Genomic DNA, 27,462 nt, shown 5'->3' with positions numbered 1-27,462 from the left:
TTTAAATCACATATAATGCAGAAATGCAGCTTATGTGTTCCTCTACTAATTTTGAGTTTTTGCTTTTATCCAAAAGCAAAATAGTGGAACATATTTTAACAGAATCTGTTGGAAATCCATATAACATGATAAAAAATGTTTCCTCCATGATAATCTTTAACATAAAACCCAAATATTGAATAACAGACACTACAATTTTTTAGTGTTTGGTTGTGGTCTGATATTGATGATGGCTGTCACTGTGGAACACAGTTTAACGTAGAACACTATGGGAAAAAACCCATAGAAAACTTTTTTGTCAGAAAACACTGTCAAACATTCAAACATACTATCCATACTGAACTGTGTCCACACTTGTACAAATATTAATATAATATATAACAACAAACCAGATTACACTGATAACAAATGATTGTCCCATGATTATATCACTACAATATAATAATTATTACGGTGACGTTGAATTCTCTGTCATTTGTTCATCATCCACACAGGAACTTGTCTAAAAAAAAAAAAAATATGTACCTTAACCTTACTTTCAGGTATAGAGATATTTTATTCTTTCTGAGACAAGAGCCTGGGACTATCCACTAGAACTTGCGGTCATCCGATGTTCAGTATTTCAGTACTTTGATTTGTATTCTTGTCCCTCATTTTTGCTTATGTGCTTTGTCTATATGCCATTTTGTTTTTCTTTGTTAAGATATTTGTTTGTTTTTTATAGTGATTAAAATTATAACACAATGTTGGCTGCTGTTCCCCTATTTTTGACAACTTTACCTATTATGTCTGTTTGTTTTGTTTTCACACATTGTTGTCAATATAATGGAATTGTATGCGACTGTGAGAGGATTAGCTAGCTATAAAACCAGGTTTAATCCACCATTTTCTACATAAGGAAATGTCTGAACCAAGTCAGGAATATGACAGTTGTTTTCCATTCGTTTGATGTGTTTGAGCTTTAGATTTTGCCATTTGATAAGGGACTTTCTGTTTTTAATTTTCATTGAAGTTCGGTATTTTTGTTATTTTACTTTATAAAGTATTTTGTCTACTAATTTATATTTTCGACTCTTATTTTTTGTTTGTTATCTTATTTTAGTGGTTTTAACATCCAGCACAGACTCTTGCTATCTACAACATACTTTATAACTTCTATTTTCTTAATAACAAAATCAAAGAAATTTATCGGTTCTTTTCAATCATTTCTTTACATTTTTTACAAAGATATAAAAGTGCTTCATACTTGAGGCATTTATGCATCAACACAGATTGATGGTATGATCTTGTTATTTATTGTCATGCACCCAACCTTTTTAAACAGTGGTGCCTTAGGTAGCAATACACAGTTAGGTACAAAAAGATTAAAATTGACACTCATAACTTAAAAAACCTCTTACCTTACTTTCTAACAAAAAAGGCATACTGTTTGTGTCATATATGTGCCTATATATGGAAACAAGATCTTCCATAGATTTGCTTTCCAATAGTTTAAATGGTGAAATATTACCTCTTTTTGGTGTAACCATATGGCAGCAATCTGCATTTATTTTATACAAAATATTGCAAAAAGGGGGATGAAAATGTCACAAAAGTCCTCAACATTTATACCTCAGTAGAATTTCAATCCGTTTGAGTGAAACCTTTTCTGAAACCATTTACATTTATCTATCCAGAGTTCAATAAAAATGATATGCATTTCATCTCATTTTCCATAAATTTGCCATAAAGGTGAAATGAAAAGTTTTGTTGGAAAACAGTACAATAATTTCTGGACATATGTTGGGTGATGGTTGGCACCTATTAAACCCGCTGCATTTGTTTGCACCTGTCCTAAGTCAGGCACCTGATGTTCAGTGGTTGTTGTTTGTTGAAGTGTTTCTCGTTTCTCGTTTTTTATATAGATTAAATCGTTGGTTTTCTTGTTTGAATGGTTTTACGGTAGTTATTTTTCGGGCCCTTTATAGCTTGCTGTTCGGTGTGAGCCAAGGCTCCGTGTTGAAGGCCTACTTTGACCTATAATGGTTTACTTTTACAAATTGTGACTTGGATGGAGAGTTGTCTCATTTGCACTCATACCACACACATCTTCTTATATCTATATATGGGCGGTACAGATGTGAAAATATGGACAGTCAGACCAAATATGGCATATAAAACATGCAAAAAACAATCTTGATGTTCATATAAACCTACTTTAAAGGCTCTATTATTCTTCAGCTATCTAAATAAATATCAGTTTTACTGAACAAAAACTTTCATTTTTGAAAAATTCACCGTTGCCAAAATGCGACACCAAACTTTTAACTGAATATTGCAACATGAGGCTGAACATGGATCAGCATCTAAAATAAATCTTGTCTTCAATTATTCTCACTAGGTAATTAATTAGGTGAGTTAGCACAATCACTCCAAACAACACTAACTTTAATAAATCAGTTGGAGAATGCAACCATAATAAAATAACTTTTTGGAACCAATATTTAAAAATTTCTTAATTTAGTAACTTATGTTCATCTATTTCATCTAAACTCTTTTAAAATTTATATTAGAAAGTAAATAGAGTCAAGGTGAAATAGATGTATAATAAATTCCCTGTACATGAGAGATTAGCGTCAATTCTAACACCTAAAAGTTTTTTTCTATTTATAAGTGACCACCGTCATTAGGTTGACTATCCTGTCACTGTTTGGTGTATGTGCACTAGCATAATTAATAATTAATTACAGAAAGAAAAATGAAATTTTGCTGTACTTAACATTTATACGTAGTACTGCGAATAAACACATGAAACTTGAAACGAGTCGAGACTTTCTGCCGCAGTCACCGAGACAGTAAGATGTGCCAATCTCTTATCTTTTTGGGTAGATGGACTCTTTCCTCATGCTGGTCTTGCAAGATAGTATTTGGAAAGAGTGAATTTGTGTATGTCTTGATAATCTGTCTGGTGGTATAAGTATGCCACCGGCGTTGATCTTCACTTCTTTGTTTGAAATTTTGACTCAATGATTTTTGAAGAACATTGTTTTTTTAATATTTAGTACCGGTTCTTCATACTGGAAACAGTCTTTTGTCTTGTACCTACCACTACACTTAGTTTTATTAATATATGTGAACATCTAATTTTCATAACACCATTTGTCAACACACCGGAGATCATCTTGTACATGTCAGTATTATTCTTTCCTAATGTATTCATAGTTGTGTCGTCTGAATTTAAGTTTCTAAAAGTTCACATTTCAGATTTTATAAACAAAAGCTGTTTGGTATATTTTATAATCCCAATCATCAGTCTCATCACTTGTTTCCCTTATTTTACTTGACACAATCATCATTCCTGTTTCTCTGTGTATGTCTATATTTACAGGATAATTGATGCCGTCAGCCTCTGATAGTATTTTCTTACAGGTTTTACCATCTGGTGATACTACCACGAAGTTGTTGTTTCCACGAGAAGTTATATAAACAAAGCCATACTTGTCTAATGCAATTCCTTCTGGACTGTCAATGTCATGATGCTGAAATGTCCACAGAGGTTCTCCAGTTTCTTTGTAGCAGCAGACTTTGTTGTCAGAGAAAACAGTACCATAGATATTTCCTCCAAATAATGATATACCTGTTATTCCTACACCTTCTAAGATTGTTTGAGACACATCATTCAGATTAACAATAGTACTTTTCTCCGCATTGCTGATCATCAATATTTGACCATCACTTGCTACTCCACAACAGGAATGAGACAGTTTAATTGTTTGAATAATTGTATTCTTTTCTATATCCACCAGTGCTGTCTGGTATTCTGATCCTAATGTGACAGCCACTGTATTATTTCTGACAAAGCAAGCATCATGAATATATTCTGTGAATGTAATTACTTTTCTTTCAAAGATGCCATCATTACCAAATAGGAGGAGGGCATGACTATTATAATTTTTACTGTTAAGTGTTAGATACTTTCCATCAGGTAATATCCTACAAGCAGTTAAACCCATATATTTCATATCTTCTGGAATTTTCAGAGTTCTCAACATTGATGGTTTAATTTCTTCAATTCTAGGAACAGTTGATACTAAGTTCTGTGCTTGATTTTTTCTTCCAGACTTAGTTCGAAGAGTAGATTGGCTGGTATTTATGTTGATATCACCAAACGATTTGACATCTTGTAAAATTGATTGCATGGCATATGAAATGATTACCTCTAAGTTATTTTCTTTTAAATTGTCTCCACTTTTTAATTCATCTATGTATTTTTCTACTTTGGATGTAGTTTTCTCAATTTCTCTCAGACCAAAATACATTTGTAGCTCAGTTGCAGATTGTGTCATTTTAGAAAACTCACTTTGTAATTGGCTGATCTCATTGGCTTGCTGTGTCACTTGTTGTAGTAAGAAGGTCATCTTAGATTTAAGCTGTGATTGCTTTGATTCTAGGTCATCAAGCATTTCTTGTTCTAATTTGTATAAGAAATCATCTATAGACTTCCTCATGGATCGAATTTGTTCAGCAGCTTTTGTTTTCTGTCTTTTGTTTGTATCAATCCTACTGAATAAATGTTTAATAATCTCCTCTAAGTTTTCCTTCACATTCTTCAAATCTTTTTCAAAAAGTTGTACAGAGGCAGATGATTTTACTTGCTTTAAGATATGTGACAGTGGTTTCAGGTCTTGACATTTTTTGTGTTTATCTGTGATGCATGTGATACAGCAGGGACAGTCGTGGAAAGAACAGTAAAGTTCAAACCTTTTCTTGTGGTCTCGGCACTGGCTACTTATTTCTAGCATGAATTTTGGCAATTTATGGTAGTCTTTAGTTGACATGGTTTTATGGTCTTTAGATGTTCTTGATTTTGTGTGGTGTTTTTCACAGTCTGTACATAGGAACACCTCACATTCTATACACCATGTGACAGCATCTGTAGACGATCTATCATTATCATAACAGAGGGTACAAAAGTACCTACCTGATGAGGCCATATTTTCTCTTTTAATTTCTGAAATATAGAGGAGAAAATGTTTTTGAAAAATATAAAATGATACATGCAAACTGCACTATCACCAAGAATCAAGTTGGCAAAGAGAGAAAATGAACTAACATAAAAGAATTAAGTCTACTTCATATCTTGACTTACATCTAGATATTGACAATGAGGGTCAGTTGAAAACAAAACTTTATGACAAAACGGATAATTTCTGCATCCAAATTGTGAACTTTCCATTTCCGTGTAGCAATATTTCAGCAATGCCTACCTAAATATAGTCTAGAGTATATATCTCCTAATTGATATAATATTCCAGAGCTTGCCTTTCCTATTAAGATATCCCTTCGAAAACTAAAAAGTTTTAAAATGAGATGCAAATGATTTTTATACGACTGCAAATGTTTGCGTTGTATCATGATATGACACTGCCGTCTGCATCGTCGTCTGAAGACACATGGTAACCAGACAATAACTTGAGTATACATGTATGGATCTCTATGAAATTGTACTACAAGGTTTCATACCGCAAAAGGATGGTTGGGATTGATTTTGGGGGTTAGTGTCCTAACTGATTAGGAATTAAGCCAAAAACAAGTATTTTTCTTGTTTCAGGACAATTACTTTTGTATAAGTGTATGAAACTTTATGAGATTGTACCACAAGGTTCCAGACATCAAAGAAAGGTTTGGATTGAGTTTGGGGTTATGACCATATCTTTTTAGGAAAAGGGGGCCAAAACAATATTTTTCTAATACTTTGTATAAATTGCTTGTTTCTAGACCAATTTCAATGGAGTTTAATTCAAAGTCTTGAATTCTTGGGGTTCTTTAAATGCCAATCTAACCATTTATTTAGATTTTTTATTTCAGTGGTTTCAAATTGGTCCACATTAATGTTCAAAGGGTCCAAAATTAAACTTTGATTTCAACAAATATTGAATTCTTGGGGTTCTTTCATATGTTTAATCCAACTGTGTATTTAGAGTTTTAATTTTGGGCCCGGCTTTTCAAATTGGTCAACATTAATGTTCAAAGGGTCCAAAATTAAACTTTGATTTCAATCAAATTGAAATCTTCGGGTTCTCTCATATGCTGAATCTAACTGTGTGTTAAGAGTTTTGATTTTGGGCCGGGTTTCCAAATTGGTCCACATAAAGGTCCAAATGGTCCAAAGTTTAACTATGTTTGATTTAAACAAAAAGGGAATTCATGGGGTTCTTTCATATACTGAATCTAACTGTGTATTTAGAGTTTTGATTTTGGGCCCGGTTTTCAAATTGTTCCACATTAAGGTTCAAATGGTCCAAAGTTAAGTTTTATTTTAACAAAAAGTGAATTCAGGTGTTCTTTGATATGCTGAATCTAAACATGTACCTTGACCTATAATGGTTTACTTTTATAAATTGTTACTTGGATGGAGAGTTGTCTCATTGGCACTCATACCACATCTTCCTATATCTATTTAGATTTTTGAATTTAGGCCAAGTTTTCAAGTTGGTTCAAAACAGAGTTTAAAATTAAACTTTTGTTTGATTTCAACGAAAAATGAATATATGCAGTTCTTTGATAAGCTGAATCTAAACCATGTATTTAGATTTTGGATTTTGGGCCCAGTTGACAAATTGATACAGGTTGAGGTCCCAAGGATTTGAAATTTGACTTTGTTTGATTTCATCATAAATTGAATTGTTGTCGTTATTTGATATGCTGAATCTAACCATGTATTTAGATTTAGACATTGGACCAATTTAAAGATGAATGTTCAATTTTAAATCTTTAAGTTCTTTGACTACATTTGTTCCCTGTCAGAAACCTATGCTGTGTCGAATATTTAATCACAATCCAAATTCAGAGCTGTATCAAGCTTTAATATTGTGTCCATACTTCCCCCAACTATTCAGGGTTCAATCTTGGGGTCGTATTAGGCTGTGCCCTGCATATCATTTTATGTTATTTATTATGTTAACAAGTATTACATCAAACAAGTCATTTTATATGAAAAACTTTTATTGTTCAGAGATTGCCTGAACATAATGTATCAGTCTTTAAATCTGCCAACACGATTCTGTTTAATCAAGAAAAATTACTGCATACTTTTAAGTAAGAAGTTCAGAAAGGCTTGCTTCCCAATCCTTTTTTGGTCCAAATTTTTAGCTCGCCTGGCCAAAAGGGCCAAGTGAGGTTTTCTCATCACTTGGCGTCCGTCGTCCTTCGTCCGTCGTCGTCGTTAACTTTTTACATTTTGAACTTCTTCTAGAGAACCACTGAATAGAATGAAACCAAACATGGCATGAATGTTCCTTATGAGGTGTTGACCAAGTGTCGTTACTTTCAAGCCGATCCATCATCCAAGATGGCCGCCAGCGTGGGACTTAGGTTAACATTGGACCCTATGGGAAATACATACAAATGTCTTCTTTTAGAGAACCACTGAATGGAATGCTTCCAAACATGGCATGAATGTTCCTTATGAGGTGCTGACCAATTCTTGTTAATTTAAAGCCGATCCATCATCCAATATGGCCGCCAGCGGGGGACTTAGGTTAACATAGGACCCTATGGGAAATACATACAAATGTCTTCTTTTAGAGAACCACTGAATGGAATGAAATCAAACATTGCATGAATGTTCCTTATGAGGTGCTGACCAAATGTCGTTACTTTGAAGCCGATCCATCATCCAAGATGGCCGCCAAGGGGGGGGGGACTTAGTTTAACATAGGACCCTACGGGAAATACATACAAATGTCTTCTTTTAGAGAACCACTGAATGGAATGCTTCCAAACATGGCATGAATATTCCTTATGAGGTGCTAACCAAGTGTCGTTACTTTGAGGCGATCCATCTTCCAAGATGGCCGCCAGCGGGGGACTTAGTTTAACATAGGACCCTATGGGAAATACATACAAATGTCTTCTTTTAGAGAACCACTGAATGGAATGAAACCAAAAATGGCATGAATGTTCCTTATGAGGTGCTGACCAAGTGTTGTTACTTTCAAACCGATCCATCATCCAAGATGGCCGCCAACATGGGTACTTAGTTTAACATAGGACCCTATGTGAAATACATACAAATGTCTTCTTTTAGAGAACCACTGAATGGAATGAAACCAAACATGGCATGAATGTTCCTTATGAGGTTCTGACCAAGTGTTGTTTCTTTGAAGCCGATCCATCATCCAAGATGGCCGCCAGCGGGGGACTTTTTTTAACATAGGACCCAAAGGGAAATACATACAAATGTCTTCGTTTAAAGGACCACTGAATGGAATGAAACCAAACATGGCATGAATGTTCCTTATGAGGTGCCGACCAAGTGTCGTTACTTTGAAGCCGATCCATCATCCAATATGGCCGCCAGCGGGGGACTTAGTTTAACAAAGGACCCTATGGCAAATACATATTTATAAGTGTCGTTTTATAGAGAACCACTAAATGGAATGAAACCAAACATGGCATGAATGTTCATTATGAGGTGCTGACCAAGTGTCGTTACTTTGAAGCCGATCCATTATCCAAGATGGCCGCCAGCGGGGGGGGGGGACTTAGTTTAACATAGGATCCTACGGGAAATACATACAAATGTCTTCTTTTAGAGAACCACTTAATGGAATGAAACCAAACAACATGGCATGAATGTTACTTATGAGGTGCTGACCAAGTGTTGTTACTTTGAAATCGATCCATCATCCAAGATGGCCGCCAGCGGGGGATTTAGTTTAAAATAGGACCCTATGGGAAATACATACAAATGTCTTCTTTAAGAGAACTACTGAATGGAATGAAACCCAACATGGCATGAAAATTCCTTATGAGGTGCTGACCAAGTGTTGTTACTTTGAAACCGATCCATCATCCAAGATGGTTGCCAGCGGGGGATTTAGTTTAACATAGGACCCTATGGGAAATACATACAAATGTCTTCTTTTAGAGAACCACTGAATGGAATGAAACCAAACATGGCATGAATGTTCCTTATGAGGTGCTCACCAAGTGTTGTTACTTTGAAGCCGATCCATCATCCAATATGGCCGCCAGCGGGGGACTTAGTTTAACATAGGACCCTATGGGAAATACATACAAATGTCTTCTTTTAGAGAACCACTGAATGGAATGAAACCAAACATGGCATGAATGTTCCTTATGAGGTGCTGACCAAGTGTTGTTACTTTGAAGCCGATCCATCATCCAAGATGGCCGCAAGCAGAGGACTTAGTTTAACGTAGGACCCTATGGGAAATACATACAAATGTTTTCTTTTAGAGAACCATTGAATGGAATGAAACCAAACATGGCATGAATGTTCCTTATGAGGTGCTGACCAAGTGTTGTTACTTTGAAGCCGATCCATCATCCAAGATGGCCGCCAGGGAGGGGGACTTAGTTTAACATAGGACCCTATGGGAAATACATACAAATGTCTCCTTTTAAAGAACCACTGAATGGAATGAAACCAAACATGGCATGAATGTTCCTTATGAGGTGCTGACCAAGTGTTGTTACTTTAAAGCTAATCCATCATCCAATATGGCCGCCAGCGGGGGACTTATTTTATCATAGGACCCTACGGGAAATACATACAAATGTCTTCTTTTAGAGAACCACTGAATGGAATGAATCCAAACATGACATGAATGTTCTTTATGAGGTGGTGACCAAGTGTCGTTACTTTGAAGCCGATCCATCTTTCAAGATGGCCGCCAGGGGGGGGGGACCTAGTTTAACATAGGACCCTATGGGAAATACATACAAATGTCTTCTTTTAGAGAACTACTGAATCGAATGAATCCACACGTGGCATGAATGTTCCTTATGAGGTGCTGATCAAGTGTCGTTACTTTGAAGCCGATCCATCTTCCAAGATGGCCGCCAGCGGGGGACTTAGTTTAACATAGGACCCTACGGGAAATACATACAAATGTCTTCTTTTAGAGAACCACTGAATGGAATGAAACCAAACATGGCATGAATGTTCCTTATGAGGTGCTGACCAAGTGTTAGTACTTTGAAGCCAATCCATCATCCAAGATGGCCGCCGGCGGGGGACTTAGTTTAACATAGGACCCTATGGGAAATACATACAAATGTCTTTTTTTATAGAACCACTGAATGGAATGAAAATAAACATGGCATGAATGTTCCTTATGAGGTTCTGACCAAGTGTTGTTACTTTGAAGCCAATCCATCATCCAAGATGGCATCCAGCGGGGGACTAAGTTTAACATAGGACCCTATGGGAAATACATACAAATGTCTTCTTTTAAAGAACCACTGAATGGAATGAAACGAAACATGGCATGAATGTTCCTTATGAGGTGCTGACCAAGTGTTGTTACTTTGAAGATGATCCATCATCCAATATGGCCGCCAGCGGGGGACTGAGTTTAACATAGGACCCTATGGGAAATACATACAAATGTCTTCTTTTAGAGAACCACTGAATGGAATGAAAACAAACATGGCATGAATGTTCCTTATGAGGTGCTGACCAATTGTTGTTACTTTGAAGCCGATCCATCATCCAAGATGGCCGCCAGGAGGGGGGGAACTTAGTTTAACATAGGACCCTACGGGAAATACATACAAATGTCTTCTTTTAGAGAACCACTGAATGGAATGAAACCAAACATGGCATGAATGTTCTTTATGAGGTGCTGACCAAGTGTTGTTACTTTGAAGCCGATCCATCATCCAAGATGGCCGCCAGGGGGGGGGACTTAGTTTAAAATAGGACCCTATGGGAAATACATACAAATGTCTTCTTTTAGAGAACCACTGAATGGAATGAAACCAAACATGGCACGAATGTTCCTTATGAGGTGCTGACCAAGTGTCGTTACTTTGAAGCCGATCCATCATCCAAGATGGCCGCCAGCGGGGAATTTAGTTTAACATAGGACCCTATGGGAAATACATACAAAAGTCTTCTTTTAGAGAACCACTGAATGGAATGAAACCAAACATGGCATGAATGTTCTTTATGAGGTGCTGACCAAATGTTGTTACTTTGAAGCTGATCCATCATCCAAGATGGCCGCCAGGGGGGGGACTTAGTTTAAGATAGGACCCTATGGGAAATACATACAAATGTCTTCTTTTAGAGAACCAATGAATTGAATGAAACCAAACATGGCATGAATGTTCTTTATGAGGTGCTGACCAAGTGTTGTTACTTTGAAGCCAATCCATCATCCAAGATGGCCGCCAGGGGGGGGGGGGACTTAGTTTAAAATAGGACCCTATGGGAAATACATACAAATGTCTTCTTTTAGAGAACCACTGAATGGAATGAAACCAAACATGGCACGAATGTTCCTTATCAGGTGCTGACCAAGTGTTGTTACTTTGAAGCTGATCCATCATCCAATATATTCGCCACCGGGGGACTTAGTTTAACATAGGACCCTACGGGAAATACATACAAATGTCTTCTTTTAGAGAACCACTGAATGGAATGAAACCAAACATGGCATGAATGTTCCTTATGAGTAGCTGACCAAGTGTTGGGAATTTGAAGCCATTCCATCATCCAAGATGGCCGCCAGGGGGGACTTAGTTTAACATAGGACCCTATGGGAAATACATACAAATGTCTTCTTTTAGAGAACCACTGAATGGAATGAAACCAAACATGGCATGAATGTTCTTTATGAGCTGCTGACCAAGTGTTGTTACTTTGAAGCCGATCAATCATCCAAGATGGCCGCCAGGGGGGGGGGACATAGTTTAAAATAGGACCCTATGGGAAATACATACAAATGTCTTCTTTTAGAGAACCACTGAATGGAATGAAACCAAACATGACATGAATGTTCCTTATGAGGTGCTGACCAAGTGTCGTTACTTTGAAGCCGATCCATCATCCAAGATGGCCGCCAGCGGGGGACTAAGTTTAACATAGGACCCTATGGGAAATATATACAAATGTCCTCTTTCAAAGAACCACTAAATGGAATGAAACCAAACATGGCATAAATGTTCCTTATGAGGTGGTGACCAAGTGTTGTTACTTTGAAGCCGATCCATCATCCAAGATGGCCGCCAGGAGGGACTTAGTTTAACATAGGACCCTATGGGAAATACATACAAATGTCTTCTTTTAGAGAACCACTAAATGGAATAAAACCAAACATGGAATGAATGTTCCTTATGAGGTGCTGACCAAGTGTTGTTACTTTGAAGCCGATCCATCATCCAATATAGCCGCTAGCGGGGCACTTAGTTTAACATAGGACCCTATGGGAAATACATATTTATAAATGTAGTTTTATAGAGAACCACTGAATGGAATGAAACCAAACATGGCATGAATGTTCCTTATGAGGTGCTTACCAAGTGTTGTTACTTTGAAGCCGATCCATCATCCAAGATGGCCGCCAGCGGGGGACTAAGTTTAACATAGGACCCTATGGGAAATATATACAAATGTCCTCTTTCAAAGAACCACTAAATGGAATGAAACCAAACATGGCATAAATGTTCCTTATGAGGTGCTTACCAAGTGTTGTTACTTTGAAGCCGATCCATCATCCAAGATGGCCGCCAGGAGGGACTTAGTTTAACATAGGACCCTATGGGAAATACATACAAATGTCTTCTTTTAGAGAACCACTAAATGGAATAAAACCAAACATGGAATGAATGTTCCTTATGAGGTGCTGACCAAGTGTTGTTACTTTGAAGCCGATCCATCATCCAATATAGCCGCTAGCGGGGCACTTAGTTTAACATAGGACCCTATGGGAAATACATATTTATAAATGTAGTTTTATAGAGAACCACTGAATGGAATGAAACCAAACATGGCATGAATGTTCCTTATGAGGTGCTTACCAAGTGTTGTTACTTTGAAGCCGATCCATCATCCAAGACGGCCGCCAGGGGGGGGGGGGGGCTTAGTTTAACATAGGACCCTATGGGAAATACATACAAAAGTCTTCATTTAGAGAACCACTGAATGCAATGAATCCAAACATGGCATGAATGTTCCTTATGAGGTGCTTACCAAGTGTCGTTACTTTGAAGCCGATCCATCATCCAAGATGGCAGCCAGAGGGGGACTTAGTTTAACATAGGACCCTACGGGAAATACATACAAATGTCTTCTTTTGAGAACCACTGAATGGAATGAAACCAAACATGGCATGAATGTTCCTTATGAGTAGCTGACCAAGTATTGGGAATTTGAAGCCATTCCATCATCCAAGATGGCCGCCAGGGGGGACTTAGTTTAACATAGGACCCTATGGGTAATATATACAAATGTCTTCTTTTAAAGAACCACTGAATGGAATGAAACCAAACATGGCATGAATGTTTTTTATGAGCTGTTGACCAAGTGTTGTTACTTTGAAGCCGATCCATCATCCAAGATGGCCGCCAGCGGGGGACTAAGTTTAGCATAGGACCCTATGGGTAATATATACAAATGTCTTCTTTTAAAGAACCACTGAATGGAATGAAACCAAACATGGCATGAATGTTCTTTATGAGCTGCTGACCAAGTGTTGTTACTTTGAAGCCGATCAATCATCCAAGATGGCCGCCAGGGGGGGGGACATAGTTTAAAATAGGACCCTATGGGAAATACATACAAATGTCTTCTTTTAGAGAACCACTGAATGGAATGAAACCAAACATGGTATGAATGTTCCTTATGAGGTGCTGACCAAGTGTTGTTACTTTGAAGCTGATCCATCATCCAATATATCCGCCACCGGGGGACTTAGTTTAACATAGGACCCTATGGGAAATACATACAAATGTCTTCTTTTAGAGAACCACTGAATGGAATGAAACCAAACATGACATGAATGTTCCTTATGAGGTGCTGACCAAGTGTCGTTACTTTGAAGCCGATCCATCATCCAAGATGGCCGCCAGCGGGGGACTAAGTTTAACATAGGACCCTAACGGAAATATATACAAATGTCCTCTTTCAAAGAACCACTAAATGGAATGAAACCAAACATGGCATAAATGTTCCTTATGAGGTGGTGACTAAGTGTTGTTACTTTGAAGCCGATCCATCATCCAAGATGGCCGCCAGGAGGGACTTAGTTTAACATAGGACCCTATGGGAAATATATACAAATGTTTTCTTTTAGAGAACCACTGAATGGAATGAAACCAAACATGGCATGAATGTTCTTTATGAGCTGCTGACCAAGTGTTGTTACTTTTAAACCGATCCATCATCCAAGATGGCCGCCAGCGGGGTACTAAGTTTAGAATAGGACCCAATGGGAAATACATACAAATGTCTTCTTTTAAAGAACCACTAAATGGAATGAAACCAAACATGGCATGAATGTTCCTTATGAGGTGCTGACCAAGTGTCGTTACTTTTAAGCCGATCCATCATTCAAGATGGCCGCCAGGCAGGGGGGGACTTAGTTTAACATAGGACCCTATGGGAAATACATACAAATGTCTTCTTTTAGAGAACCACTAAATGGAATAAAACCAAACATGGAATGAATGTTCCTTATGAGGTGCTGACCAAGTGTTGTTACTTTGAAGCCGATCCATCATCCAATATAGCCGCCAGGGGGGACTTAGTTTAACATAGGACCCTATGGGAAATACATACAAATGTCTTCTTTTAGAGAACCACTGAATGGAATGAAACCAAACATGGCATGAATGTTCTTTATGAGCTGTTGACCAAGTGTTGTTACTTTGAAGCCGATCCATCATCCAAGATGGCCGCCAGCGGGGGACTAAGTTTAGCATAGGACCCTATGGGAAATATATACAAATGTCTTCTTTTAAAGAACCACTGAATGGAATGAAACCAAACATGGCATAAATGTTCCTTATGAGGTGGTGACCAAGTGTTGTTACTTTGAAGCCGATCCATCATCCAAGATGGCCCCCAGCGGGGGGACTTAGTTTAACATAGGACCCTATGGGAAATACATACAAATGTCTTCTGTTAGAGAACCACTGAATGGAATGAAACCAAACATGGCATAAATGTTCCTTATGAGGTGCTGACCAAGTGTTGTTACTTTGAAGCTGATCCATCATCCAATATGGCCGCCAGCGGGGGACTTAGTTTAACATAGGACCCTATTGGAAATACATATTTATAAATGTCGTTTTTTAGAGAACCACTGAATGGAATGAAACCAAACATGGCATGAATGTTCCTTATGAGGTGCTGACCAAGTGTCGTTACTTTGAAGCCGATCCGTCATCCAAGATGGTCGCTAGCGGGGGACTTAATTTAACATAGGACCCTACGGGAAATACATACAAATGTCTTCTTTTAGAGAACTACTGAATGGAATGAAACCAAACACGGCATGAATGTTCCTTATGAGTTGCTGACCAAGTGTTGTTACTTTGAAGCCGATCCATCATCCAAGATGGCCGCCAGCGGGGGACTTGATTAACATAGGACCCTAAGGGAAATACATACAATTGTCTTCTTTTAGAGAACCACTGAATGGAATGAAACCAAACATGGCATGAATGTTCCGTATGAGGTGCTGACGAAGTGTTGTTACTTTGAAGCCGATCCATCATCCAGGATGGCCGCCAGCGGGGGATTTAGTTTAACATAGGACCCTAAGGGAAATACATACAAATGTCTTCTTTTAGAGAACCACTAAATGGAATGAAACCAAACATAGCATGAATGTTCCTTATGAGGTGTTGACCAAGTGTTGTTACTTTGAAGCTGATCTATCATCCAATATGGCCGCCAGCGGGGGACTTAGTTTAACATAGGACCCTATGGGAAATACATACAAATGTCTTCTTTTAGAGAACCACTAAATGGAATGAAACCAAACATGGCATGAATGTTCCTTATGAGGTGTTGACCAAGTGTTGTTACTTTGAAGCCGATCCATCATCCAAGATGGCCGCAAGGAGGGACTAAGTTTAACATTGGACCCTATGGGTAATATATACAAATGTCTTCTTTTAGAGAACCACTGAATGGAATGAAACCAAACATGACATGAATGTTCCTTATGAGGTGCTGACCAAGTGTTGTTACTTTGAAGCCGATCCATCATCCAAGATGGCCGCCAGCGGGGGATTTAGTTTAACATAGGACCCTATGGGAAATACTTACAAATGTCTTCTTTTAGAGAACCACTGAATGGAATGAAACCAAACATGGCATGAATGTTCCGTATGAGTTGCTGACCAAGTGTTGTTACTTTGAAGCCGATCCATCATCCAATATGGCCGCCAGCGGTTGACTTAGTTTAACATAGGACCCTATGGGAAATACATATTTATAAATGTCGTTTTTTAGAGAACCACTGAATGGAATGAAACCAAACATGGCATGAATGTTCCTTATGAGGTGCTGACCAAGTGTTGTTACTTTGAAGCCGATCCATCATCCAATATGGCCGCCAGCGGGGGACTTAGTTTAACATAGGACCCTATGGGAAATACATATTTATAAATGTCGTTTTTAGAGAACCACTGAATGGAATGAAACCAAACATGGCATGAATGTTCCTTATGAGGTGCTGACCAAGTGTTGTTACTTTGAAGCCGATCCATCATCCAAGATGGCCGCCAGCGGGGGACTAAGGTTAACATAGGACGCTATGGGAAATACATACAAAAGAGGGACGAAAGATACCAGAGGGACAGTCAAACTCATAGATCGAAAACAAACTGACAACGCCATGGCCAAAAATAAAAAAGACAAACAGACAAATAATAGTACAGATGACACAACATAGAAAACTAAAGACTAAGCAACACGAACCCCACCAAAAACTGGGGGTGATCTCAGGTGCTCCGGAAGGGTAAGCAGATCCATGGCCGCCAGCGGAGGACTTAGTTTATCATAGGACCCTATGGGAAATACATACAAATGTCTTCTTTTAGAGAACCACTGAATGGAATGAAACCAAACATGGCACGAATGTTCCTTATCAGGTGCTGACCAAGTGTTGTTACTTTGAAGCTGATCCATCATCCAATATATTCGCCACCGGGGGACTTAGTTTAACATAGGACCCTACGGGAAATACATACAAATGTCTTCTTTTAGAGAACCACTGAATGGAATGAAACCAAACATGGCATGAATGTTCCTTATGAGTAGCTGACCAAGTGTTGGGAATTTGAAGCCATTCCATCATCCAAGATGGCCGCCAGGGGGGACTTAGTTTAACATAGGACCCTATGGGAAATACATACAAATGTCTTCTTTTAGAGAACCACTGAATGGAATGAAACCAAACATGGCATGAATGTTCTTTATGAGCTGCTGACCAAGTGTTGTTACTTTGAAGCCGATCAATCATCCAAGATGGCCGCCAGGGGGGGGGGACATAGTTTAAAATAGGACCCTATGGGAAATACATACAAATGTCTTCTTTTAGAGAACCACTGAATGGAATGAAACCAAACATGACATGAATGTTCCTTATGAGGTGCTGACCAAGTGTCGTTACTTTGAAGCCGATCCATCATCCAAGATGGCCGCCAGCGGGGGACTAAGTTTAACATAGGACCCTATGGGAAATATATACAAATGTCCTCTTTCAAAGAACCACTAAATGGAATGAAACCAAACATGGCATAAATGTTCCTTATGAGGTGGTGACCAAGTGTTGTTACTTTGAAGCCGATCCATCATCCAAGATGGCCGCCAGGAGGGACTTAGTTTAACATAGGACCCTATGGGAAATACATACAAATGTCTTCTTTTAGAGAACCACTAAATGGAATAAAACCAAACATGGAATGAATGTTCCTTATGAGGTGCTGACCAAGTGTTGTTACTTTGAAGCCGATCCATCATCCAATATAGCCGCTAGCGGGGCACTTAGTTTAACATAGGACCCTATGGGAAATACATATTTATAAATGTAGTTTTATAGAGAACCACTGAATGGAATGAAACCAAACATGGCATGAATGTTCCTTATGAGGTGCTTACCAAGTGTTGTTACTTTGAAGCCGATCCATCATCCAAGACGGCCGCCAGGGGGGGGGGCTTAGTTTAACATAGGACCCTATGGGAAATACATACAAAAGTCTTCATTTAGAGAACCACTGAATGCAATGAATCCAAACATGGCATGAATGTTCCTTATGAGATGCTGACCAAGTGTCGTTACTTTGAAGCCGATCCATCATCCAAGATGGCAGCCAGAGGGGGACTTAGTTTAACATAGGACCCTACGGGAAATACATACAAATGTCTTCTTTTGAGAACCACTGAATGGAATGAAACCAAACATGGCATGAATGTTCCTTATGAGTAGCTGACCAAGTATTTGGAATTTGAAGCCATTCCATCATCCAAGATGGCCGCCAGGGGGGACTTAGTTTAACATAGGACCCTATGGGTAATATATACAAATGTCTTCTTTTAAAGAACCACTGAATGGAATGAAACCAAACATGGCATGAATGTTTTTTATGAGCTGTTGACCAAGTGTTGTTACTTTGAAGCCGATCCATCATCCAAGATGGCCGCCAGCGGGGGACTAAGTTTAGCATAGGACCCTATGGGTAATATATACAAATGTCTTCTTTTAAAGAACCACTGAATGGAATGAAACCAAACATGGCATGAATGTTCTTTATGAGCTGCTGACCAAGTGTTGTTACTTTGAAGCCGATCAATCATCCAAGATGGCCGCCAGGGGGGGGGGACATAGTTTAAAATAGGACCCTATGGGAAATACATACAAATGTCTTCTTTTAGAGAACCACTGAATGGAATGAAACCAAACATGGTATGAATGTTCCTTATGAGGTGCTGACCAAGTGTTGTTACTTTGAAGCTGATCCATCATCCAATATATCCGCCACCGGGGGACTTAGTTTAACATAGGACCCTATGGGAAATACATACAAATGTCTTCTTTTAGAGAACCACTGAATGGAATGAAACCAAACATGACATGAATGTTCCTTATGAGGTGCTGACCAAGTGTCGTTACTTTGAAGCCGATCCATCATCCAAGATGGCCGCCAGCGGGGGACTAAGTTTAACATAGGACCCTAACGGAAATATATACAAATGTCCTCTTTCAAAGAACCACTAAATGGAATGAAACCAAACATGGCATAAATGTTCCTTATGAGGTGGTGACTAAGTGTTGTTACTTTGAAGCCGATCCATCATCCAAGATGGCCGCCAGGAGGGACTTAGTTTAACATAGGACCCTATGGGAAATATATACAAATGTTTTCTTTTAGAGAACCACTGAATGGAATGAAACCAAACATGGCATGAATGTTCTTTATGAGCTGCTGACCAAGTGTTGTTACTTTTAAACCGATCCATCATCCAAGATGGCCGCCAGCGGGGTACTAAGTTTAGAATAGGACCCAATGGGAAATACATACAAATGTCTTCTTTTAAAGAACCACTAAATGGAATGAAACCAAACATGGCATGAATGTTCCTTATGAGGTGCTGACCAAGTGTCGTTACTTTTAAGCCGATCCATCATTCAAGATGGCCGCCAGGCAGGGGGGGACTTAGTTTAACATAGGACCCTATGGGAAATACATACAAATGTCTTCTTTTAGAGAACCACTAAATGGAATAAAACCAAACATGGAATGAATGTTCCTTATGAGGTGCTGACCAAGTGTTGTTACTTTGAAGCCGATCCATCATCCAATATAGCCGCCAGGGGGGACTTAGTTTAACATAGGACCCTATGGGAAATACATACAAATGTCTTCTTTTAGAGAACCACTGAATGGAATGAAACCAAACATGGCATGAATGTTCTTTATGAGCTGTTGACCAAGTGTTGTTACTTTGAAGCCGATCCATCATCCAAGATGGCCGCCAGCGGGGGACTAAGTTTAGCATAGGACCCTATGGGAAATATATACAAATGTCTTCTTTTAAAGAACCACTGAATGGAATGAAACCAAACATGGCATAAATGTTCCTTATGAGGTGGTGACCAAGTGTTGTTACTTTGAAGCCGATCCATCATCCAAGATGGCCCCCAGCGGGGGACTTAGTTTAACATAGGACCCTATGGGAAATACATACAAATGTCTTCTGTTAGAGAACCACTGAATGGAATGAAACCAAACATGGCATAAATGTTCCTTATGAGGTGCTGACCAAGTGTTGTTACTTTGAAGCTGATCCATCATCCAATATGGCCGCCAGCGGGGGACTTAGTTTAACATAGGACCCTATTGGAAATACATATTTATAAATGTCGTTTTTTAGAGAACCACTGAATGGAATGAAACCAAACATGGCATGAATGTTCCTTATGAGGTGCTGACCAAGTGTCGTTACTTTGAAGCCGATCCGTCATCCAAGATGGTCGCTAGCGGGGGACTTAATTTAACATAGGACCCTACGGGAAATACATACAAATGTCTTCTTTTAGAGAACTACTGAATGGAATGAAACCAAACACGGCATGAATGTTCCTTATGAGTTGCTGACCAAGTGTTGTTACTTTGAAGCCGATCCATCATCCAAGATGGCCGCCAGCGGGGGACTTGATTAACATAGGACCCTAAGGGAAATACATACAATTGTCTTCTTTTAGAGAACCACTGAATGGAATGAAACCAAACATGGCATGAATGTTCCGTATGAGGTGCTGACGAAGTGTTGTTACTTTGAAGCCGATCCATCATCCAGGATGGCCGCCAGCGGGGGATTTAGTTTAACATAGGACCCTAAGGGAAATACATACAAATGTCTTCTTTTAGAGAACCACTAAATGGAATGAAACCAAACATAGCATGAATGTTCCTTATGAGGTGTTGACCAAGTGTTGTTACTTTGAAGCTGATCTATCATCCAATATGGCCGCCAGCGGGGGACTTAGTTTAACATAGGACCCTATGGGAAATACATACAAATGTCTTCTTTTAGAGAACCACTAAATGGAATGAAACCAAACATGGCATGAATGTTCCTTATGAGGTGTTGACCAAGTGTTGTTACTTTGAAGCCGATCCATCATCCAAGATGGCCGCAAGGAGGGACTAAGTTTAACATTGGACCCTATGGGTAATATATACAAATGTCTTCTTTTAGAGAACCACTGAATGGAATGAAACCAAACATGACATGAATGTTCCTTATGAGGTGCTGACCAAGTGTTGTTACTTTGAAGCCGATCCATCATCCAAGATGGCCGCCAGCGGGGGATTTAGTTTAACATAGGACCCTATGGGAAATACTTACAAATGTCTTCTTTTAGAGAACCACTGAATGGAATGAAACCAAACATGGCATGAATGTTCCGTATGAGTTGCTGACCAAGTGTTGTTACTTTGAAGCCGATCCATCATCCAATATGGCCGCCAGCGGTTGACTTAGTTTAACATAGGACCCTATGGGAAATACATATTTATAAATGTCGTTTTTTAGAGAACCACTGAATGGAATGAAACCAAACATGGCATGAATGTTCCTTATGAGGTGCTGACCAAGTGTTGTTACTTTGAAGCCGATCCATCATCCAATATGGCCGCCAGCGGGGGACTTAGTTTAACATAGGACCCTATGGGAAATACATATTTATAAATGTCGTTTTTAGAGAACCACTGAATGGAATGAAACCAAACATGGCATGAATGTTCCTTATGAGGTGCTGACCAAGTGTTGTTACTTTGAAGCCGATCCATCATCCAAGATGGCCGCCAGCGGGGGACTAAGGTTAACATAGGACGCTATGGGAAATACATACAAAAGAGGGACGAAAGATACCAGAGGGACAGTCAAACTCATAGATCGAAAACAAACTGACAACGCCATGGCCAAAAATAAAAAAGACAAACAGACAAATAATAGTACAGATGACACAACATAGAAAACTAAAGACTAAGCAACACGAACCCCACCAAAAACTGGGGGTGATCTCAGGTGCTCCGGAAGGGTAAGCAGATCCATGGCCGCCAGCGGAGGACTTAGTTTATCATAGGACCCTATGGGAAATACATACAAATGTCTTCTTTTAGAGAACCACTGAATGGAATGAAACCAAACATGGCATGAATGTTCTTTATGAGCTGTTGACCAAGTGTTGTTACTTTGAAGCCGATCCATCATCCAAGATGGCCGCCAGCGGGGGACTAAGTTTAGCATAGGACCCTATGGGAAATATATACAAATGTCTTCTTTTAAAGAACCACTGAATGGAATGAAACCAAACATGGCATAAATGTTCCTTATGAGGTGGTGACCAAGTGTTGTTACTTTGAAGCCGATCCATCATCCAAGATGGCCCCCAGCGGGGGACTTAGTTTAACATAGGACCCTATGGGAAATACATACAAATGTCTTCTGTTAGAGAACCACTGAATGGACTGAAACCAAACATGGCATAAATGTTCCTTATGAGGTGCTGACCAAGTGTTGTTACTTTGAAGCTGATCCATCATCCAATATGGCCGCCAGCGGGGGACTTAGTTTAACATAGGACCCTATTGGAAATACATATTTATAAATGTCGTTTTTTAGAGAACCACTAAATGGAATAAAACCAAACATGGCATGAATGTTCCTTATGAGGTGCTGACCAAGTGTCGTTACTTTGAAGCCGATCCGTCATCCAAGATGGCCGCTAGCGGGGGACTTAATTTAACATAGGACCCTACGGGAAATACATACAAATGTCTTCTTTAAGAGAACTACTGAATGGAATGAAACCAAACACGGCATGAATGTTCCTTATGAGTTGCTGACCAAGTGTTGTTACTTTGAGGCCGATCCATCATCCAAGATGGCCGCCAGCGGGGGACTTGATTAACATAGGACCCTAAGGGAAATACATACAAATGTCTTCTTTTAGAGAACCACTGAATGGAATGAAACCAAACATGGCATGTATGTTCCTTCTGAGGTGTTGACCAAGTGTTGTTACTTTGAAGCCGATCCATCATCCAAGATGGCCGCCAGCGGGGGATTTAGTTTAACATAGGACCCTATGGGAAATACATACAAATGTCTTCTTTTAGAGAACCACTGAATGGAATGAATCCAAACATGGCATGAATGTTCCGTATGAGGTGCTGACCAATTGTTGTTACTTTGAAGCCGATCCATCATCCAGGATGGCCGCCAGCGGGGGATTTAGTTTAACATAGGACCCTAAGGGAAATACATACAAATGTCTTCTTTTAGAGAACCACTAAATGGAATGAAACGAAACATGGCATGAATGTTCCTTATGAGGTGTTGACCAAGTGTTGTTACTTTGAAGCTGATCTATCATCCAATATGGCCGCCAGCGGGGGACTTAGTTTAACATAGGACCCTATGGGAAATACATACAAATGTCTTCTTTTAGAGAACCACTAAATGGAATGAAACCAAACATGGCATGAATGTTCCTTATGAGGTGTTGACCAAGTGTTGTTACTTTGAAGCCGATCCATCATCCAAGATGGCCGCACGGAGGGACTAAGTTTAACATGGGACCCTATGGGTAATATATACAAATGTCTTCTTTTAGAGAACCACTGAATGGAATGAAACCAAACATGACATGAATGTTCCTTATGAGGTGCTGACCAAGTGTTGTTACTTTGAAGCCGATCCATCATCCAAGATGGCCGCCAGCGGGGGATTTAGTTTAACATAGGACCCTATGGGAAATACTTACAAATGTCTTCTTTTAGAGAACCACTGAATGGAATGAAACCAAACATGGCATGAATGTTCCGTATGAGTTGCTGACCAAGTGTTGTTACTTTGAAGCCGATCCATCATCCAATATGGCCGCCAGCGGGGGACTTAGTTTAACATAGGACCCTATGGGAAATACATATTTATAAATGTCGTTTTTAGAGAACCACTGAATGGAATGAAACCAAACATGGCATGAATGTTCCTTATGAGGTGCTGACCAAGTGTTGTTAATTTGAAGCCGATCCATCATCCAAGATGGCCGCCAGCGGGGGACTAAGGTTAACATAGGACGCTATGGGAAATACATACAAAAGAGGGACGAAAGATACCAGAGGGACAGTCAAACTCATAGATCGAAAACAAACTGACAACGCCATGGCCAAAAATAAAAAGACAAACAGACAAATAATAGTACAGATGACACAACATAGAAAACTAAAGACTAAGCAACACGAACCCCACCAAAAACTGGGGGTGATCTCAGGTGCTCCGGAAGGGTAAGCAGATCCGTGGCCGCCAGCGGAGGACTTAGTTTATCATAGGACCCTATGGGAAATACATACAAATGTCTTCTTTTAGAGAACTACTGAATGGAATGAAACCAAACATGACATGAATGTTCCTTATGAGGTGCTGACCAAGTGTCGTTACTTTGAAGCCGATCCATCATTCAAGATGGCTACCAGCGGGGGATTTAGTTTAACATAGGACCCTATGGGAAATACATACAAATGTCTTCTTTTAGAGAACCACTGAATTGAATGAAACCAAACATGGCATGAATGTTCCTTCTGAGGTGTTGACCAAGTGTTGTTACTTTGAAGCCGATCCATCATCCAAGATGGCCGCCAGCGGGGGATTTAGTTTAACATAGGACCCTATGGGAAATACATACAAATGTCTTCTTATAGAGAACCACTGAATGGAATGAAACCAAACATGGCATGAATGTTCCGTATGAGGTGCTGACCAAGTGTTGTTACTTTGAAGCCGATCCATCATCCAATATGGCCGCCAGCGGGGGACTTAGTTTAACATAGGACCCTATGGGAAATACATATTTATAAATGTCGTTTTTTAGAGAACCACTGAATGGAATGAAACCAAACATGGCATGAATGTTCCTTATGAGGTGCTGACCAAGTGTTGTTACTTTGAAGCCGATCCATCATCCAGGATGGCCGCCAGCGGGGGATTTAGTTTAACATAGGACCCTATGGGAAATACATACAAATGTCTTCTTTTAGAGAACCACTGAATGGAATGAAACCAAACATGGCATGAATGTTCCTTATGAGGTGTTGACCAAGTGTTGTTACTTTGAAGCTGATCCATCATCCAATATGGCCGCCAGCGGGGGACTTAGTTTAACATAGGACCCTACGGGAAATACATACAAATGTCTTCTTTTAGAGAACCACTGAATGGAATGAAACCAAACATGGCATGAATGTTCCTTATGAGGTGCTGACCAAGTGTTGTTACTTTGAAGCCGATCCATCATCCAAGATGGCCGCAAGGAGGGACTAAGTTTAACATGGGACCCTATGGGAAATATATACAAATGTCTTCTTTTAGAGAACCACTAAATGGAATGAAACCAAACATGGCATGAATGTTCCTTATGAGGTGCTGACCAAGTGTCGTTACTTTGAAACCGATCCACCATCCAAGATGGCCGCCAGGGGGGGGGGACTTAGTTTAACATAGGACCCTATGGGAAATACATACAAATGTCTTCTTATAGAGAACCACTGAATGGAATGAAACCAAACATGGCATGAATGTTCCGTATGAGTAGCTGACCAAGTGTTGTTACTTTGAAGCCGATCCATCATCCAATATGGCCGCCAGCGGGGGACTTAGTTTAAAATAGGACCCTATGGGAAATACATACAAATGTATTATTTTAGAGAACCACTAAATGGAATGAAACCAAACATGGCATGAATGTTCCTTATGAGGTGTTGACCAAGTGTTGTTACTTTGAAGCTGATCCATCATCCAATATGGCCGCCAGCGGGGGACTTAGTTTAACATAGGACCCTATGGGAAATACATACAAATGTCTTCTTTTAGAGAACCACTGAATGGAATGAAACCAAACATGGTATGAATGTTCCTTATGAAGTGCTGACCAAGTGTTGTTACTTTGAAGCCGTTCCATCATCCAAGATGGCCACCAGCTGGGGGACAGTGTTTAACAAAGGATCCTATGGACAACACATACAAATGTCTTCTTTTAGAGAACCACTGAATTGATTGAAACCAAACATAGTATAATGTTCCTTATGAGGTGCTGACTAAGTGTTGTTACTTTGAAGCTGATCCTTCATCAACGATGGCCGCCAGCGGGGGGGGGGGGGACTTCCTTTAACATAAGACCCTATTTAAAATACATACAGGTGCACTGAATGGAATGAAACCAAACATGGCATAAATGTTTCTTATGAGGTGCTGATGAAGTGTTGCTACTTTGTTGCTGATTTACTGTTTAAGATGGCCACCAGGAGTTTTTATTAAATTACAGGGCCAATATTAAACCAAGTTTGGCCTCACTCATTATTAGGGTATCTGTTATGATTTTAATCTATTTTAACATGATTTCAAAAACCAAATTGAATCAGGTGAGCGACACAGGCTCTTGAGAACCTTTAGTTTTTTTATTTATTTAAATTTTTTAATTCAATTTTCTTTTTTTGGCTGTTCCTAGTTGTTTCTCCTTTTCTAAGCATTATTTTGGGTAGGCTCCTCAGGGGCACCCTTTTTAAAGATCCTTGTGCAGCTAAAAAAAACTTGAATAAACTTAACAGTTTATGCCAACAATTTTTTTTCTCCTTTTTCTGGCATTTCCTTGACTTCAAAATCTTGATCTGGCATTTATAATACTTGACCATCACTTTAAATCACTTTGACAGTCATTTTGAACATTATTGATACAAGAAGGGTATATCTTTAGGAGTTATGCTTTAATTAGGTGTCATTATTCAAACGAGGAATTTAGTTTGGAAAGATGAAGCAGACGATTAAAATGTTTTGCTCCCGTTTGTCTTTTTAATCGTGTCAGAGGCTCACTTTTTCGTCCTGTTTGATAATACTCAACCGATTTAACAATGGCCTTACAAATGTGATAACAAGATCTGTCAAAATGACAGCAAACCAGGTTTCTATTACATTTTTACATTTATTGCTTTAATTGTGTTGCCCTGCGGATATCTTTTGTTTGTATATTGTTGGATTGCTGTCTCATTCTTTAATACCTCGAATCTCAAAACACATTCTTACCCCAAATATTTTGATTGCCGCGGTACTCTGGAAAAGGAATTTCTACAGGTAAGTAAAATACCTAATAGCTGGTACACTTACCTGGGATTATCGATTTATTTATAGGGTTAACATGACACTGTCCCGGAATAGAAGTTCCTTCATAATAAAAGTTCCAAAAGGAAAATATATTCTGGAATATTATTTCCACGGGAATAAATATTACAGTATATGTTCCTAACGGAATAAATGGTATAGAATATTTGTTCCAACAGGAATAGATATTATGACATTGTTTATAACAAAGTTTCCAGTGGAACTTCTGTTAGGCGGAACAAATATACGTTGACAACACGCTTCATTTAAAACATATTAGATGGCTTTAAATGTGGAGGTTTTTAAGATTAAATTCTTGTGATATTTTGCAAGTAGTAGTGACAGAGAGTCATTTAAAATTGCACATGTACACAAAAACAATATAAAGATTATTTTTACTTTAAATTTGATATGGGAAATTCTTGCTTATTTTTATTTACTCATTTTCTAGGTCAATTTTGCTGTTCAAAGTTTTCTTTCAATTTACATTTGTAGTA

The 27,462-nt window shown here is 39.0% G+C and overlaps 1 protein-coding gene across 1 annotated transcript; it reads right to left on the bottom strand.

Moving 5' to 3' along the window:
- Positions 1–1,272: 1,272 nt before the first annotated feature.
- Positions 1,273–26,966, bottom strand: LOC127739181 (uncharacterized). Its single transcript, XM_052250791.1, has 2 exons — positions 26,891–26,966; positions 1,273–4,990 (listed from the first exon to the last, which is right to left on the bottom strand). The coding sequence occupies exon 2, from the start codon at positions 4,971–4,973 to the stop codon at positions 3,240–3,242; it is 1,734 nt and encodes a 577-aa protein (XP_052106751.1). The 5' UTR covers positions 4,974–4,990; positions 26,891–26,966; the 3' UTR covers positions 1,273–3,239.
- Positions 26,967–27,462: the final 496 nt, after the last annotated feature.

The sequence above is a fragment of the Mytilus californianus genome, unplaced genomic scaffold (assembly GCF_021869535.1).
Source record: "Mytilus californianus isolate M0D057914Y unplaced genomic scaffold, xbMytCali1.0.p SCAF_4, whole genome shotgun sequence".
Classification (NCBI taxonomy): Eukaryota; Metazoa; Mollusca; class Bivalvia; order Mytilida; family Mytilidae; genus Mytilus; species Mytilus californianus.
The sequence above is the reverse complement of the archived record's forward strand: the minus strand, read 5'-3'. Positions and strand labels throughout refer to the sequence as shown.

Coding starts and splice junctions, on each gene's coding strand:
- LOC127739181 (XM_052250791.1), bottom strand. CDS start 4,973: ATGGCCTCATCAGGTAGGTACTTTTGTACCCTCTGTTATGATAATGAT.